Source organism: Chanos chanos, chromosome 9, assembly GCF_902362185.1.
Source record: "Chanos chanos chromosome 9, fChaCha1.1, whole genome shotgun sequence".
NCBI lineage: Eukaryota > Metazoa > Chordata > Actinopteri > Gonorynchiformes > Chanidae > Chanos > Chanos chanos.
Window position 1 is genome coordinate 40,972,602 of NC_044503.1, and position 17,500 is coordinate 40,990,101.

At 46.1% G+C, this 17,500-nt stretch overlaps 3 protein-coding genes across 4 annotated transcripts in view; 2 read left to right on the forward strand and 1 right to left on the reverse strand.

Moving 5' to 3' along the window:
* The window catches only part of pex5 (peroxisomal biogenesis factor 5), a 13,895-nt gene extending 6,758 nt beyond the window's left edge, over window positions 1-7,137 (forward strand). For both annotated transcript variants that reach the window (XM_030783712.1, XM_030783713.1), the window contains 8 exons: window positions 1,475-1,558; window positions 2,160-2,279; window positions 2,589-2,732; window positions 2,880-2,950; window positions 3,052-3,261; window positions 3,439-3,604; window positions 5,724-5,881; window positions 6,026-7,137. In XM_030783712.1, coding sequence (XP_030639572.1) covers window positions 1,475-1,558; window positions 2,160-2,279; window positions 2,589-2,732; window positions 2,880-2,950; window positions 3,052-3,261; window positions 3,439-3,604; window positions 5,724-5,881; window positions 6,026-6,248 — 1,176 coding nt within the window. In that variant the 3' untranslated portion in view covers window positions 6,249-7,137. The remainder of the gene's footprint in view (window positions 1-1,474; window positions 1,559-2,159; window positions 2,280-2,588; window positions 2,733-2,879; window positions 2,951-3,051; window positions 3,262-3,438; window positions 3,605-5,723; window positions 5,882-6,025) is intronic.
* A 992-nt stretch (window positions 7,138-8,129) lies between these two features.
* Window positions 8,130-10,392, forward strand: cdca3 (cell division cycle associated 3). The gene is made up of 5 exons (XM_030785592.1): window positions 8,130-8,267; window positions 8,573-8,693; window positions 9,006-9,986; window positions 10,100-10,176; window positions 10,300-10,392. The coding sequence occupies exons 1-5, from the start codon at window positions 8,130-8,132 to the stop codon at window positions 10,390-10,392; spliced, it is 1,410 nt and encodes a 469-aa protein (XP_030641452.1).
* A 1,938-nt stretch (window positions 10,393-12,330) lies between these two features.
* The window catches only part of gnb3a (guanine nucleotide binding protein (G protein), beta polypeptide 3a), a 7,731-nt gene continuing 2,561 nt past the window's right edge, over window positions 12,331-17,500 (reverse strand). Inside the window, exons 4-8 of the mRNA XM_030784154.1 lie at window positions 15,555-15,717; window positions 15,160-15,226; window positions 14,692-14,893; window positions 12,730-12,946; window positions 12,331-12,437 (exon numbers count right to left, since the gene is read on the reverse strand). Of these exons, the coding sequence (XP_030640014.1) occupies window positions 12,331-12,437; window positions 12,730-12,946; window positions 14,692-14,893; window positions 15,160-15,226; window positions 15,555-15,717 (756 nt within the window). The remainder of the gene's footprint in view (window positions 12,438-12,729; window positions 12,947-14,691; window positions 14,894-15,159; window positions 15,227-15,554; window positions 15,718-17,500) is intronic.

Sequence of the window (17,500 nt, forward strand, 5' to 3'; positions counted from 1 at the left end):
ATGAGGGAAGAGTGCAACTGTGCCACATGGGGCGACCATCTTGGCTCAAAGCCCTACAGGAAATAGCCATAAAGATCACACTGACTTCTTTAAAACTGACTTAGAGTCAGTCATAAATACATTTTATAGGTTTAAATAGGATAGTTTCAGTTTTCTGAATTTTTTTGTTGTTTTTGCCCCGAGAGTCCCAAAAATGCTGTCTCATTTTCATCTGTCAACTCAAACCTCGGACCACCCGAGTTCCTTTTAACTGAGACATTTCCTTTCCCCCTCTGCCATGACCTATCACGACCTCTCCCTTTGACCTTTGACCCCTCCACCCGCAAAAACACACGCTTCCCTCTTTAACCCCATTAATACGTCAAATGACCCTTTCACCTTCAAATGACCCACAAAAATCCCCTGAAAACACCCCCCCCACCCCACACGCCACCCTGCCCCCTTTCTCCATGCCCCTGGAATGCTCCGCCCAGTTTCTGAAGGAGTCAAAGGGTGTGACGGTGCGGGTGGAGACTCGGGAGGGCAAAGAGAAGACTGACAATGTTAAAACCAAACAGGCACAGCACTGGGCTACTGTTATTCGGCAGGTAGGACCCACGTCGCCTAGCAACGCCAATACAGCGGTCCTGCAAAATCTTGTTTTTCTTTTTTTTTTTTAATCCTTTTCTCTTTATTTATTTATTTGTTTGTTTGTTTACTTTGTTTAGTCACCCATTTCTCTGCCCTTACGTTGTATGTTGTTATAAATAGAAGTGCATTAATAATCACTAATGAGTCATTAGCATTGGTTTAAACGTCATTCATTTATTTTATTTTTGTATTTTTGTTTTTCCCTGCAGTTGTTATAAATAGAAGTGCATTAATAATCGCTAATGAGTCATTAGCATTAGTCTAAACGTTATTCATAGTTGTGTAAGCAGCATCCACAGACCTGGTCTTAGATTGGCTTCATGTGGCAGAGTCCCAGATGGCTGAACTTTTGACCGTAGAGAGAGGTTATGTCAAGACCTCAGGCGTCAGAAAGGTAGAGGAGAGATACAGGAACAGAGAGAGAGAGAGAGAGAGAGAGAGAGAGAGAGAGGGAGGGGGGTGGATGAATCGTCTGATTTTTCCTCCTGGTTCTTCTCTCTTTATCCTATCTTTTCTTTTCCATCCCTCGTTCTCGATCGTTTTCTGTCATCTGCTTTTTCCCCCTCATCTCCATCGTTATTCACACGCCACATTCCAGCAGCGCGCAGTCAACTCTGAGAGTGTTCATTCTGGATTGTATTTATGCAGTCTCTGTAATCCACACTGACCAGAGTAAATGTGTGAACAGCGCCCTCTGTGGGACTCTGTGGGACAGTTGGTATGTTATTGGGGATTAACTAATCCTGAGGGATTGAGCAGTGGGAAAACTGGCGGCCTTACATGGTGTGGGAGTGACGTGGTCTGAGAGATGCTGATGGGTGTGGCCTGTTCATTACCTGTCCAGGTGTCAGAGGAGTCAGCGGAATCGTGGGTAGACGAATTCACCACAGCCGGACCAGATTTCCAACAGGCCAAAGCGGCTGTAGAGGTAAGATGCACACACGCACACAGACACACACGCACAGACACACACACACATGCACAGACACACACGCACAGACACACACACACATGCACAGACACACACGCACAGACACACACACACACACACACACGCACAGACACACACGCACAGACACACACACACAGACACACACACACACACACACACACGCACAGACACACACGCACAGACACACACGCACAGACACGCACACACACACACGCACAGACACACACACACACACACGCACAGACACACACACGCACAGACGCACACACGCACACACACACACGCACAGACACACACACACACACACACACACACACACACACACACAGAAACACATATACGTCAGTACCAAGACAGGAGCATCATGGGAAAAGCATTGGAAGGAACAGCACACGCTGGAGAGAGTGAGAGAGAGAGTTTGGGGGGGGGGGGGGGGGGCTACGGTTCGCGGCCCGTAGTTTAAGAAACGCTGGTATCGAATATCTGTGAGAGGAGTGAGTGTGTGTGTGTGTGTGTGTATCAGTGTCTGATGACTCTGTGTGTGTGTGTGTGTGTGTGTGTGTGTGTGTGTGTGTAGAGCGATGTAGATTTCTGGGAGAAGTTACAGGAGGAGTGGGAGGAGATGGCCAAGAGAGATGCGGAAGCTCATCCCTGGCTCTCCGACTTCGACCAGCTCCTCAGCACCTCCTACGATAAGGTACACACTTTTACACTGTGTGTGTGTGTGCGTGTGTGTACGCGTGTGTGTGCGCGTGTGTGTGTGCGTGTGTGTGTACGTGTGTGTACGTGTACGCGTGTGTGTACGCGTGTGTGCGTGTGTGTGCGTGTGTGTGTGTGTATGTGTGTGTGCGTCTGTGTGTGCGTCTGTCTGTGTGTGTGTGTGTGTGTGTGTGTGTGTATGTGTGCGTGTGTGTGTTTTACGTGTGTGCCTGTGTTACCTGATGTTCTCTCTCTCCCCCTCCCTCTCTCTCTCTCTCTCTCTCTGTCTGTCTGTCTGTGTCTGTAGGGGTACCAGTTTGAGGAGGAGAACCCGTACATGACCCACGAGGACCCGTTTGGGGAGGGCTTGCGGCGGATGGAGGCTGGAGACATCCCCGGTGCCGTTCGGCTGTTTGAGAGTGCTGTGCAGAGAGAACCCGACAACCACCTGGTCAGAATCCTCATCAATACATCTGATCAGTTATCAATACACCCTTAAAATGACCTGTCTGTCTTCACTCTGTCTGTGTGTTTCTGTGTGAGTGTCTAATATACGTGTGTCTAACATACATATATTTATCTGTGTGTGATATTATAGGCTTGGCAGTATCTGGGGACATGTCAGGCTGAGAATGAGCAGGAGTTTGCTGCCATCAGCGCCCTCCGCAGGTGAGACATAGGACTGCGGCCTCCCACACCACTAACTCTATAGAATAGCATTGATTTGGACATTTATTCATTTACCGTGTCTTTCTCTCTCTGTCTCTCAGGTGTATTGAGCTGAAGAAGGATAATTTGACAGCCCTGATGGCATTGGCGGTCAGTTTCACAAACGAATCCCTGCACAGGCAGGCCTGTGAGACGCTCCGTGATTGGCTGAGACACAACCCTAAGTACCGGCACGTTCTGGAGCGGAGTGAACGAGAGAAAGAGAAAGAGGGCGTGAGAGAGAGAGAGAAGTTTGGATCCCTTCTGCCCGAGTAAGAAAAGCTGTGTGTGAATAATATTATTACGAATTATTATGTTTCTTTAAAAATTACTTCTTCTAAAAAAAAATGATTTTCTCGTATACCTTTCTGTCTCTGTCTGCCTGCCTCTCTTTCTCTCTCTCTCTCTCTGTCTCTCTCGCTGTCTGTCTCTCTCTGTCTGTCTGTCAGGGCTCTATTCACTGAGGTCCAGTCGATGTTCCTGGCAGCGGCTGGTTCTGACCCATCTCATGTGGATCCACAGTTGCAGTGTGGTCTGGGTGTTCTCTTCAATCTGAGTGGAGAATATGACAAAGCTGTCGACTGTTTCACGGCCGCACTGTCTGTCACACCGCAGGTACACACACACACACTGTCTGTCACACCACAGGTACACACACACATATATATACACACACACTGTCTGTCACACCGCAGGTACACACACACACACACACACACACACACACATATATGTGTATGTATATATATATATATATATATATACACACAGACAAATATGCACACATACACACTGTCTGTCACACCGCAGGTACACACACACACATATATATACACACACACACACACACACACATATATATATGTATGTATATATATATATATATATATATATATATATATATATATATATACACACACACACACAGACATAAATGCACATATACACACACACACCACACACACACACACCCACACACACACATACATATACGCTACCGGTCAAAAGTGTTAGAACACCTCCATTTTTCCAGTTTTTATTGAAATTTACATAGTTTAATGTCTCAGTGTACTCTGAAATTAAAGCGTAGAACTAAAAAAAACCCAGTTGGAGTTAAAAAAAGAAGTCATAGAATTGTTCCGTCTAACACAATTAGTCTAAATTTGTGACTCATCAAAGTAGCCACCGTTTGCAGATATAACATTCTTTCGACATTGGAACTCAAATATTGTTCTGAAAGTTCTTTCCAACGCTGTTGCAGACATTCCCACGAATGTGTTGCACTTGTCGGTTGCTTTGCCTTCACCCTTCTGTCCACTTCATCCCAAACTAGCTCGATGGGGTTTAAGTCTGGAGACTGTGCTGGCCATTCCATGATTTGAAGCCTACCATCTTGTTCTTTTCTTCTAAGGTGGTTCTGACATAGGGTGGAGGCAAACACAGGGTGTTTCGGGTCATTATCTTGTTGTAGGATGAACCCCTGACCAACTAGGTGTAGACCAGAGGGTATTGCATGGTACTGCGAAATGCTGTGGTAGCCCTTTTGGTTCAGGGTGCCAGTCACTCTGTGCAAGTCACTGACCCTGGATCCAGCAAAAGAGCCCCAAACCATCACACTTCCTCCTCCATGTTTGACAGTCGGGGTCACACGCTGAGGAACCATCCTTTCACCTACTCGACAGCGTACAAAAACCCTGCGTGATGAACCGAAAATCTCAAATTTTGATTCATTGGTCCACACGACCTTCTTCCTATCTTCAACAGTCCAGTGCTGGTGTTTCAGGGCCCAGGCAAGCCTCTTCCTCTTATTTTGCCATTTTAGCAATGGCTTTCTCACTGCCACACAACTTCTCAAACCTGCGGCTCGAAGTCTTCTCTGAACAGTTGAAACTGATATTTGCTTACTCCGACCACTGTTAAATTGTGGTTGAAGCTGTTGTCCTGTGAGACGCCTGTCACACAAGCTGCTGACTCTCAGAGACTTTTCTTCTCCTTCTGTTGTGGCTTTGGGTCGTTGTGGCTTTGGGTCTGCCGGACCTCTTCCTGTCAGAGTTTCCTCCAGTTTCCACATGCCTTTTGATGGTGTAGGAAACTGTACTCACTGACACTTTGGCTCTCATTCCAATCTCTCTAAAGGAAAGACCTACACTCCTTAAGGTTATAATGGTTTGTCTGTCTTCCTTTGTTAATTGCCTTTTTCTTGTCATTATGATAGCAATATGCTACTTCCTGCAGTGCAATGTTGTCAGAGGGGGCAGAAACATAGTCTGTTCTAACACTGCTTTTATACAGACAGACAATTTCCAAGTAATCAACAAAAGTCAGAACACCTGTAGGAATTGTTTGCAACTCTGAAATTTACATTATTTTTTAGTTTTTGGTCACCTAAACTTTTTTTTTTGAACGTCTGGAAGCTTACCGCTTACCTTTTTTCCTTTTCAAGTCCTTCACTGGACGTGAACTGCTTAAATTGCAATAAAACCGAAAAAAATGGGGGTGTTCTAAAACTTTTGACCGGTAGTGTATATACACACACCCACACACACAAACACATACATATATATACACACACACACCCACACACACAAACACATACATACATATACACACACGCACACACACACACACACACAGCCACATACAAATACACACACATACACAAACTAACAAAAACGTACACAGACACACACTCACGTATTTATTAATGGAATGTCTGGGGGATTTTTTTAATCAGGATTACTTGCTGTGGAATAAACTGGGTGCCACTCTGGCTAATGGCAGTCGCTCAGAGGAAGCTGTGGCCGCCTACAGGCGAGCGCTGGAACTGCAGCCTGGCTTTGTCCGCAGCCGCTACAACCTGGGCATTAGCTGCGTTAACCTTGGCGCACACAGGTGGGAATATGCACACCTGAACACCACTCACCTGAACACCACTCACGCCCGCCGGGAACATTCGACTTCTTTTTTTTTTTTAAAAAAAATAACTTTTTAAGCTCTGATATGCTTCTCATCTCTCTCTCTCTCTCTCTCTCTCAGGGAAGCAGTGGAGCACTTTCTAGAGGCTCTGTCTCTCCAGCGGCAGGCGGCAGGTGAGCGAGGTCCCGTCGCCGGGGCGACCGTGATGTCAGACAACATCTGGTCGACGCTGCGCATGGCGCTGAGCATGATGGGAGAGAGCTCGCTGTACGCGGCGGCCGACCGGCGCGACCTGGACACGCTCCTGGCCCACTTCGCCCCGCGGGAGGCCGAGACGGAATGATGGAGGGAGAGAGAGAGGGAGGGGGAGGAGAGGAAGAGGAGGGTGGTGGAGTGCGAGTGTGGGAAAAGGTGTTCGGGAAGAAGGGATGGATGGATGGATGAATGAGTACAAGGAGCATGGGTAAAGAAAGAACAAGCAAATAAGGAGAATGGTAAGAAGACAAGAGGAGATAAAAATCTAATGATCGGGTTTGAAAAGGAGTCGATTCACTGCCTGTTCCAAGTTTGAAGGTACGGATGAACTTGGACTCGATCAGTGAGGAAATACCAAACGTGAAAATCACCACGGTATTCACGTAAAGCAACCAGCCTGAACCTGAGAACTATAGCCAACCCAAAAGAGGAACCACCTTTAACAGAACCTGCACTAATTTGTCGTTGGTCTCTTCTCAAAATCAGTACCGCGCGACATAAACGTGGAGGAAGAAAAAAAATACTATCGACGGTTTTGGTATCTGACGGTTTGAGCGTTTTTTCCCCCTCGTCCTGTCTGGTCAGAGCCTCTAAAGAAAGTGTGTGTGCGTGTAGTCTTACTGTGTGTGAAAATCAGTTTTCCCTTTGTACGGACAGAGAGAGAGAAAAGGCGATGCCTCATTAGCATGAGACGGACTCCGTACACGGAGACGAGGTGTGTAATTAGGAAGAGATGAGACAGGAGAGAGACGATGTCTACGCCGTATTGTCTCTCTTTCTCTCTCTCTCTGTTTTCCCCGCCGCGCCTCTACAAACGCTGTACATATAATTTGCTGTAATTGAAAACGCCAGTCTGCCGTATCGTGCATTGTATCATAATTATCGTATTCTTATGGCTGTTTTGAATATAAATAACCCATAAAATTGTAATGATTGTCGATGTGTAATCTAAGCAATAAATCTTTGGATAAAAAAACTACATTCTGTGTTCTTTGTGTTAGTGTTCAAACAAGTCGTTGATAACGTGCACTTGGTCTGTTAGTGTATTATTGGATGCCGAAAAAACAAACAAACAAACAAAGACATGTCAGAATACGCTTTAGACATATCTGAAAGACATTACAAGAAGCTGTACTCTTTAAAAGTACGCAGACGGCTTTTAAATGAAAATAATGTTAAAGTGGAGATTTGTGATAGGTACTTTTTTGACAGCTCAAAACAAAAAGCCCTTTAATGATTTTTGGATTAAGTGAGTTCCACCTAGCGTTTCCTTGTTTCGTCCAAAGTACATATTTCAAACCGCCGTTCACGCCTACAACGAGGAATGCTTGCTTGTCAGCCAATCAAGGGGCAGGGGTGGGAGTGTACGGCAGCGCTGATTGGTTGGTTTGAAAATTGCCGCAGACATGCTTTGGTGGATTTAAATGCTCTTGTTTGAGGAGAGAGTAAGTGAAGTTTAGTTTGATGAAGTACCGTTTGATATTGAGGAACAAACAACTCGGATAGACGGTTTTAGTGAATTTTTTTTCGTTTCAGTAAATTTTTTAGTTCGTAAGGCAACGGGGAAGTGTACGGCGTGGTGACGAATACAGTAAACGGAGAAGTTTTTCACCGCATTTGCAGAGGTGCAAGAGTAAGCGAGGCTTTTTTAGTTTCAAGTTTTCAGGGGTGAGTTTTGGGCTGTTTTGACTAAGTAACATTATTAGTTAGCTAACTTGGCTTATATACAGACAACAGGGTAGAGGGAATCGTTTTTTAATCGTCCTGAAAGTGGGGGCAATTACAGACTGTGTTTAAGTCTTCCTCTTATTTAAATGAACCGTTGCACAGCTGTCTAAAGTCACGTATACGAACAGTGCATATGAAACAGACGAAATACGTCCTAGTTTGTCCGGTATCTGCTTTATGAAAAATATTTAGTGTTCGTTGTGAATCTAAATGACTCGTTATAATGTTAAAGGACAGAAACATGGGAAGCAGCGAGAGCAAAATGAAGGTGGCATCCACGCCAAAACCGGAACCGAACCAGCGCCTGGTACACCAGCGGGTGGCCCAACTGGCCGACCCGCGGTCTCCCTCCACAGGGATCAACCGCACACCTATACAGGTAACTCAACTCACCTGCGCCGGGAACTTAAGGACGTCAAATTAAGGCAAAGGAACGCGTGGGACGGAGTTTATTCTCCAGACAAATGTACTTTGTCGTTCAACTGCTTCCAAGGATACGCTTGGAAGTTCACGTGCGAGTTAGTGTGAAACACTGGCTTTATTCGGAAATTTAAGCTGTATTTTAATTTTATGACGCTTTGTACATAAATCTGGGAACAGTGGTGATTTTTTAAAATTTTTTTTTATTTAAAAATTTAAATCGACTTTACCAACATTTAAACTCCTGTTCTTGTGTTGTTACAGGTTGGAGGTACTGCCACCCATGTCCCTGTTGTGGTACAGTCTGCTGGACCTACGGGCCCTGTTGACCCCCGTTCGCCCACAGTTGGTATTGTCCGTACGCCAATGAAGGATTCAGTTAGAGGTATGCGCTTATGGAAAGTCTTGCTGCTAATCAAAGTTCCACTTTCAACACTTACTTTAAGCCCTCATTCGGTCACTAGGGGATATATATATGGTGTACACTGTTTTTCCTCAAACGGCAACAACCTGGCCTTCACGTTAAACACGGTCCTTCTGTCATTGCAACAGTGTTTCTTGAATTTGTGCCATCTCTGGACCATAATTTGTAAATGGCTTGGTTCAGTGCACTGAGAGAGTTTATTTATGTGGTGAAGTGCAACTAATGCCCCGCCCCCCCTTCTTTTTTTTTTTTTTTTAACTTTTCTTTTTGCAGTAACTGTCAGTTCTTTGGCTCGCCGTCTGAGTGCTCTGTTCCTCAATGAGCCTGCAGAGGGCGACATCGCCTCTGTCACCTTTTCAAAGCAGCCCAGCCTGCAGACAGTGGAGCAACAGCAGGAGGAGGAGGAGGAGGAGGCGAAACTGGCCGTCAGTGAACCCCTCCTGCCCGACCCCCCTGTCCAGGAAAGGAACTCCTCCACTGAGAAGGCCGGGTTGCTCTCCACTCCTGTCCTCGTTCACCTCCCTCAGGACTACGGCTCCCTCAGCAGCAGCCCGTTCATGCTAATCAGCGAGGAGGTGCAGAATGAGGTGGAGGTGGTGGCTGAGCTCTCTGTGGAGGAGGCAGAGGAGGCGCTGACGTTTGGAGACTCCCCTTTGAAAAAGGAGCTCAGTTTGAGCCTGCTCACCTGTCACGACGGGCTCTGCCCCGCGGAGATTTACCCCTCCGTCTCCGCTGAGGAGCGCCCGCTCTCTCCTCTTCCTCCTCCGCAGCCCGAAGATCATCCCTACGCCCTACCCTCCATTCAGCCGCCCAGCCTCATCCTGTCAGAGGCCATTGTGGCTCCAGAAGTGCAGTCAGAGGCCATTGTGGCTCCAGAAGTGCAGCCAGATGCTGCTTTATCTCCAGAGGCACCTGTAGCCATTCCGGTGCAGTTACCTGAGGAGCAGTGTAAAGTCAGTGTCACTGACAGAAACTCTGCGTCAGTGCCAAGCCCCGGTCAGCTGGAGGAACCTAACTCATGCCCGGCCTCCCATGGGGGTTTCCGCTGCCCTCTGCTGGACACCCAGAGTCCCAGTCAGGCTGTGTTTAAGCCGCAGTGGCTTGGGGTCGGGTTTGGCACGACTGGGGTGAGAGCTAGAGGAGTCCAGGGGCGATCAAAAGGAGGCGCCGTCTCCTCGCAGTCGTCTCTGCTGTCGTCACGGAAACCAGCGGGCGGGGAGAACAAAGGCGTGGTCCCCAAACAGAAACAGAAGGGTGAGTGTGACGCCGAGTGGTGGTCTGGGTCGCGGGGAAGGCAGAGGCCTCCTGTGTTTATTTTGGTCAGGTGACATTCTTTTTTTTTTTTTCTCTCTCTCTCTCTCTCTCAGGTAAGACTCTGGTCGGTGAAGGACGTTCACCTCTGCAGATCCTCAGAGAGGCTAACTCACCCAGAGACACCTCCCAGGTAACACACACACACACACACACACACAGAGTAAGTGAGTTACAGATGCCTTTGGCTCGTGTGGACTGAGTGTGAGAGATGGAGTTTTCTCTTAAATGACACGTGTATGTTGTTGTTGTTCAGCTGAAGCTGAAGATCTCCACTCCAGAGAAGCGTCGCATGGCCCAGATGGACAGACGAGTCCTGTCTCTCTCTCTTAACAAAGAGAACCAGTGAAAGAGGAAAGAGAGAGACACACACTGGACGCATGAAACACAGACGGATACTTCCCAACACTATGTACATACAACTCCTGCCCTAAACGCTTTTTGAAATGTACAGCGAAAGCCATGAGATGCGCGTGTATGTGTGTGTGTGTGTAAAGCTTTTCCTGCCAAATTTGTTTTCCTGCCAAATGTCTGTCTTCCAAACTGCACAGTCTTTTTAAAAATGTAAATAAACTTTAATTATTTGTATTTTCATGTGGTGTTTTTATTATTAAACACAATGGATTTGTTCTGTGTGTGATTTGGCTAAAGAAAGTGACTGAGGTCTCTCTGGTTTTTCGTATAAATCAAACAGCCTCTGGTTAGATCTCTGTATTTAGGGTTAGTGTGTCCATGTTGTTCTGTGTCATAAATGGACACGTTGATAACACGTGATTTTTTTTTAATCAGGTAGTGAATGAGAGACCAGTTTTAGTGTGTGTGTGTGTTACAGACAGACCGGTTTTAGTGTGTGTGTGTTACAGACAGAATGGTTTGTGTGTGTGAGTGATACAGACAGAACAGTTTTAGTGTGTGTGTGTGTGGTACAGACAGAATGGTTTTAGTGTGTGTGTGAGGTACAGACAGAACAGTTTTAGTGTGTGAGTGATACAATGAGGTGAAGAATCAGTTTTAAAGATGACGGACAGTGAAATCGGAGTTCTGTGACATGACCCATCACAGACACACGTGAGAACAGAAGAATAATGTCGTGCCGTGACCCTGACTGGTTTCTCAGTGTGAGTGCGCGCCGGAGCATCATGGGTAATGTCGCTCTTAGCATGTAAAACTAATCTTCATCCATTTGATGGTTTGTTTGCGTTTCTGTTCCCTGAAAACGGGGTCATCAAATCTGTTTTTCGTTTGTTTTCAGTCACCGAACCGTAAAATTGTCCAGTCTGTCTGTTCAACGCTTGACTGGGTTTCACCAGAAGGGAATCACACAATCAACTCTTCCTTCCTTAATGATCCTTTATTGCCATGTGTTCAGCTGACAGTGTCAATCGGTAGGATGTAACTAACGCTAACAGTATCAAAATAAGAAAACAAAACAAAACAAAAAATCTAAAAAAAAACCTATCGCTACAGTCAACAGAGAAGCCGTACCTAAACATGGAACAGACAGTATTTCATTCAACTTATTAAATATCTACTCAGAATTTCGGTAAATCACATCTTTATCTAAAGTGTAAAAAAATTGCCGTTATTGTCTGTGTAAACCTACATTTCGCACAAATTTTTGCTCGTTCATCTTAGTTTGGCAACATCGACTGTGATATGGAATTTAGAGATATTCAAAGAATATTGCATTCTGGGAACAATATCAAAGAATATTGCATTCTGGGAACAATATCAAAGAATATTGCATTCCTTGGAAAAGTCTTTGTTTGTTTGTTTGTTTGTTTCTTTTTTTTTTTTTGACTAGTGTTTTTGGGCTGTCCCTCCCCCCATGGTCACTGTGTCTCATGTCTTCATTTTTCTCTTTGGGACTTGTCCCAACTAAACACACTTCTACCCCTTTTGCCCCCCTCCCCCTCCCCCTCACCCCCCCCCCCCCCCCCCCCCCCCCCACCCCCCCCACACACATTTTTATTTTACCCCAAAACCTCCAGCTGACTCTATCACCCTCCAGCCTCCAAATGCCTGATATGTTTCCATGCCTGCTCTCTCTCTCCCTTTCTCTCTCTCCCCCTCTCTCTCTCCCTTTCTCTCTCTCCCCCTCTCTCTCTCTCTCTCTCTGTCCCTCTCCCTCTCTGTCTCTCTCTCTCCCTCCCTCTCTCTCTCTCTCTCTCTCTCTCCCTCCCTCTCTCTCTCTCCCTCCCCCTCTCTCTCCCTCTCTCTCTCTCTCTCTCTCCCTCCCTCTCTCTCTCTCCCTCCCTCTCTCTCTCTCTCTCTCTCTCTCTCTGTCTCAGTTCCAGATCTTCAGGAAGCTATCCCATGATCCCGTGCAGCACGCCATCCCATCAGCTGTCACTCCGATACAACTCACTCTGTTATCGTGACCTGCCAACACACCTGCAACACACACACACACACACACGTACACAGAGTGAATAGTCAGTGACATATTGTTCAAAATGTTTCATTTGAAAATCATGAATTTTTGCTCCACGAGAGCATTCATTATAAAAATAGATTTAAGATTAGGCCGAGATGAAATATATCCATCCATCCATCCATCCATCATTGATCCACTCGTGTACCCATCCCCTAAAACCTCTTTTCTTGTCATTTTATCCAAACGACATATCTTTTGTACATCTCTCTCTTTCCTCTTTGTCCTCCCTCCCATCCCTCCGTCACTCACCCACTCTCTCGGACTTGAGTGAGTCCCAGATGTTGCAGTTGAAGTCGTCGTATCCGGCGAGGATAAGTCTTCCAGACAGGGAGGGGGCGATAGAGGTCACTCCACACATGATGCTGGAATCCTGATAGGTGATGAGCTCCTGATCAGCACGCAGGTCATACAGCTTACAGGTGGCGTCGTCCGAACCCGTGATGACAGCATTCCCGTTCGGGAAGAACTGAAAGAGAGTTAGAGAGAGAGAGAGAGAGAGAATGATTGGAATTAAAAACACTTGGGGAATTAAAAACACTTACAAATGTGTGAGTGTACATATGTATGTATGTATGTATGTATGTATGTATGTATGTATGTGTATTAGCAGAAGGTGATTTGTAGGGGGATGTGGGGGGACGCCACCCCCCTTCTTAACCTGTCACCCCCCTCTATACTCTATAGAGCAATGTCAGTGACCACTGGGCCATCCCCCCCGTTAAAAAATAACAAATCGGCTACTGTGTATTAGGTAGCCTACTGTGTGCATGTGAGTACATGTGAGTATATGCATGTCTACGTGTTTAGATAGATAGACAGATAGATAGACAGACAGACAAACAGACAGATAGACAGACAGACAGACAGACAGATCGATAGATAGACAGATAGATAGATAGATAGATAGATAGATAGATAGATAGATAGATAGATATTTGTTTCTTTTGTATGTGATGTTGTACAACAGTCCCTAACAACAATCTCTCAAAACTGACCGTTTGCTTGAAATGGTTGTAATATGCTTGTAAATGTATTTTGCGTGCACGCGCGAGTGCGCTCGCGCCTGTTAGGGAACATGACCTATTTGGACCGCCTGTTCTTGTGAGATACAATTCTGTTCTTGAAAGATTTAATTTGATGGACATTTCCTTGACCAATCACAATCCTGAAACTGTCAAGAAGCCAATTATAATTGTTCTGTGGTTATGTCTATGAATGACGGCAAGAGGAGAGAAGTGAGCGGTGGACAAGAGTAACAGAGCGCGCTGGAAGTACAGAAAAGTAAAAAAATAGATCGAAACATCAAGAATTTAAGGGAAGGTACGCTATAGGAGCACTAATTGTGTATGACTTTTAGTCAAAGTTTAATTATAACTTGTTTTTAACCCACGAAGGCCCTAAAATTCGACTAACTCAGGAACGGAGTTCGGGAGGCTAGCCAGCATGCTAACTGTTTTCCGTCCTGATTGAGGAGACAGTGGAACCGGGCGGTTCGGTGGAGCACATCCGACGCGGGACCACCTCACTGCAGACGGACGGAGTTTTTCCTTCGCTGGAATATCTTTAACATTTTGGGTTTTCGCCTCCGTGGCACCCTTTTTGGTTCAGAGGAGTCACGTGAGTACTTAGTCTGTGAGTCTTTTCGGGTCCGAGCTCTAATGTAACAGGCTAAGACAAGTCTGTGAACATGAACTGAATGGAATTCCCGGCCGGTTAAAACTTTCTCTTCTTCTTTCCTACCAATTTTTTTTTCTTAAATCGGACTTTTTTTTGGTTAATGTAACCATTGTTTAGTTGACAGGGTGATGTTAAAATGTGTTTACATTTTGTAAGTAAATGTTTGTGTTACAATGTACGTCTGCCTGAAGAGTGTTACGTTCTTTTCGTAGTTGGGGGTGAAGTGACTTAAGGCAGCTCAGCCACGAGCGTTTTCCTGCCGTCTCGGCGAATTGAACCGGCGACCTTTCGGTCATAAACCCTCTGCTCTAACCCTTACGCCAAGGGCTGCAGAGACATGTGCGCTTGATCGACGGGGAACTGATTAATTTCTTCACAGGACGCTTTGCATTAGCACGATAGATGTAATCTTTAGTCTACCTGTGTCAGCATGTGTATTACAGTGCGTGTGCATTGCAATATATGTGTCAGCCTGTGTGTGTGTGTGTGTGTGTGTGTGTGTGTGTCTGTGTGTGTGTGTGTAGTCAGTCTCACAGCGATGGCGTTGATGTCACTCTCGTGACCACCGAAGGTCTGTCTGCACTGCCCCTCTCTGATGTCCCACAGTTTGGCTGTGGAGTCACACGCCCCTGAGATAAATGTCTTAAAGTCAGGCGACACCGCCAGGGACATGCAGTCGCCAAGGTGACCGGCGAAAACCGTCTTCTGTGTGCCCGTCTCAATGTCCCACAGCACGCTACAGGAAGGGATCAGAGAGGTCAAAGAGTCAGAGGGGTCAGAGAATTTTATGTGTGGACTTAATTGTTTTGTTTTAAAACCAGTTTGAACATTTTGCAACATGTTAAACTTGTGCAGTGAAATTGTCTCATCAAAAACATGACCGAAGGGACCAGAGCACAAGAATAATATGCTCTCAGTTCTCATGGCAGCCATTTTGTGTCTGAGTCCTGCAGTTTCACTGTGTCCTGTGTAAAGGCAAATAGGAGAAGAGCAACTGGTTACCAGGTACAGTCCCCAGAGCTGGTGATAATCTCACTGTCACTCAGGAAACGGCAGCAGGAGAGGTAACCTAGAGAGAGAGAGAGAGAGAGAGCGAGAGAGAGAGAGAGAGAGAGAGAGAGAGCGAGAGAGAGACAGAGAGAGGGAGAGAGAGAGAGAGAGGGAGAGAGAGAGAGAGAGGGAGAGAGAGAGAGGGAGAGAGAGGGAGAGAGAGAGAGAGAGAGAGGGAGAGAGAGAGCGAGAGAGAGAGAGAGAGGGAGAGAGAGAGAAAATATTTTTGTTGAAACCGTGCTGATTTTGTAGCGTATGTGTGCATGGGACCAGTGTGTGTGTGTGCGTGTGTGTGTGTGTGTGTGCGCGTGTGTGTGCGTGTGTGTGTGTGTGTATGTGTGTGATACCTGTGTGCGCGGCGAGCTCTCTCATGACCTTGACGTTTCCGTCTTTCGCCTTCAGGTTGTAAATGGAGCACATGTTGTCCAGACCTCCACATGCCACCATGTTCCCCGACGGAGCGTACGCACACGTCATCACCCACGACGACTTCAGAGGGATCGCATTCACCTGTCAGGGTCAAAAGGCAGTTACAGGGGTCAAAAATCACATACACTGCCCTAGAGGCAAAGAGGTCAGAAGTCATGGATTTAAAGATGATCCTGCTCTCTAGTTGTGCTCCTCAACTATTCAGAGATCACCTCTGAGGACCAGGTCAGGGCCAAGGGTCAGAGGTCAAGGAGGTGCCTAATGAGAAGTGTCGCACGTTTAAGATACTGTTGCTGCTGCGTTGTTCTTTTTCTTTTTTTTTTTTAAATAGCAGATTTTTTTTTTCTTTGTTCTTTTTTAAACCCGTTTAATCCTCCTGAATGGACAGAGCTTTCGTTAAAGAGAGATCTGACCGAGAGAGAACTGGAACACACAATTCTGTCGCAATAACACAGATTTATAAAAACCAGGCAACTACACATACTGAATAACAGAGTGACTGACTGACCGTGTGGTGGAATGACTAAATGACCAAATGACCCAGTAACCCAGGAGCTGAATGATGGAATGACAGAAAGAATGATCAAATGACACATTTGAAACATTTGAAACATTTGAATTTGAAAAACTGAAATGTAAATAAGGGAGAGGACAGATGTGCTGGCGTCTGAGGACAAAATCAGTGTTTTACTGACACAGAGACGTCAGCAAACAAATAAACAAACAAACAAACACACTTCATCTGAGAACATGTGTTCCATGAAACTTCACTCCATGCTCTCTGTCTATGTCTGTCTGTCTGTCTCTCGCTGTATGTCTCTCTCTCTGTCTCTCTCTGTCTGTCTGTCTCTTGCTGTATGTCTCTCTCTCTGTCTCTGTATGTCTGTCTGTCTCTCGCTGGATCTCTCTTTATATGTATATCTGTCTGTCTCTCTGTGGATCTCTTTCTCTGTATATGTATGTCTGTCTGTCTCTCTGTGGATCTCTCTGTCTCTGTATGTCTGTCTGTCTCTCGCTGTATGTCTCTCTCCCTGTCTATGTATGTCTGTCTGTCTCTCACTGTATGTCTCTCTCTCTGTCCATGTATGTCTGTCTGTCTCTTGCTGTATCTCTCTCTCTCTCTGTCCATGTATGTCTGTCTCTTGCTGTTTGTCTCTCTCTCTGTCCATGTATGTCTGTCTGTCTCTCGCTGGATCTCTCTGTCCATGTATGTCTGTCTGTCTCTCGCTGTATGTCTCTCTCCCTGTCCGTGTATGTCTGTCTGTCTCTCGCTGAATCTCTCTCTCTGTCTCTGTATGTCTGTCTGTCTCTCGCTGTATGTCTCTCTCCCTGTCCATGTATGTCTGTCTTTCTCTCGCTGTATGTCTCTCTCTCTGTCTGTCTGTCTCTCGCTGTATGTCTCTCTCTCTGTCTCTGTATGTCTGTCTGTCTCTCACTGGATCTCTCTCTCTGTCTCTGTATGTCTGTCTGTCTCTCGCTGTATGTCTCTCTCTCTGTCCATGTATGTCTGTCTGTCTCTCGCTGGATCTCTCTGTCCATGTATGTCTGTCTGTCTCTCGCTGTATGTCTCTCTCCCTGTCCGTGTATGTCTGTCTGTCTCTCGCTGAATCTCTCTCTCTGTCTCTGTATGTCTGTCTGTCTCTCGCTGTATGTCTCTCTCCCTGTCCATGTATGTCTGTCTTTCTCTCGCTGTATGTCTCTCTCTCTGTCTGTCTGTCTCTCGCTGTATGTCTCTCTCTCTGTCTCTGTATGTCTGTCTGTCTCTCACTGGATCTCTCTCTCTGTCTCTGTATGTCTGTCTGTCTCTCGCTGTATGTCTCTCTCCCTGTCCATGTATGTCTGTCTGTCTCTCGCTGTATGTCTC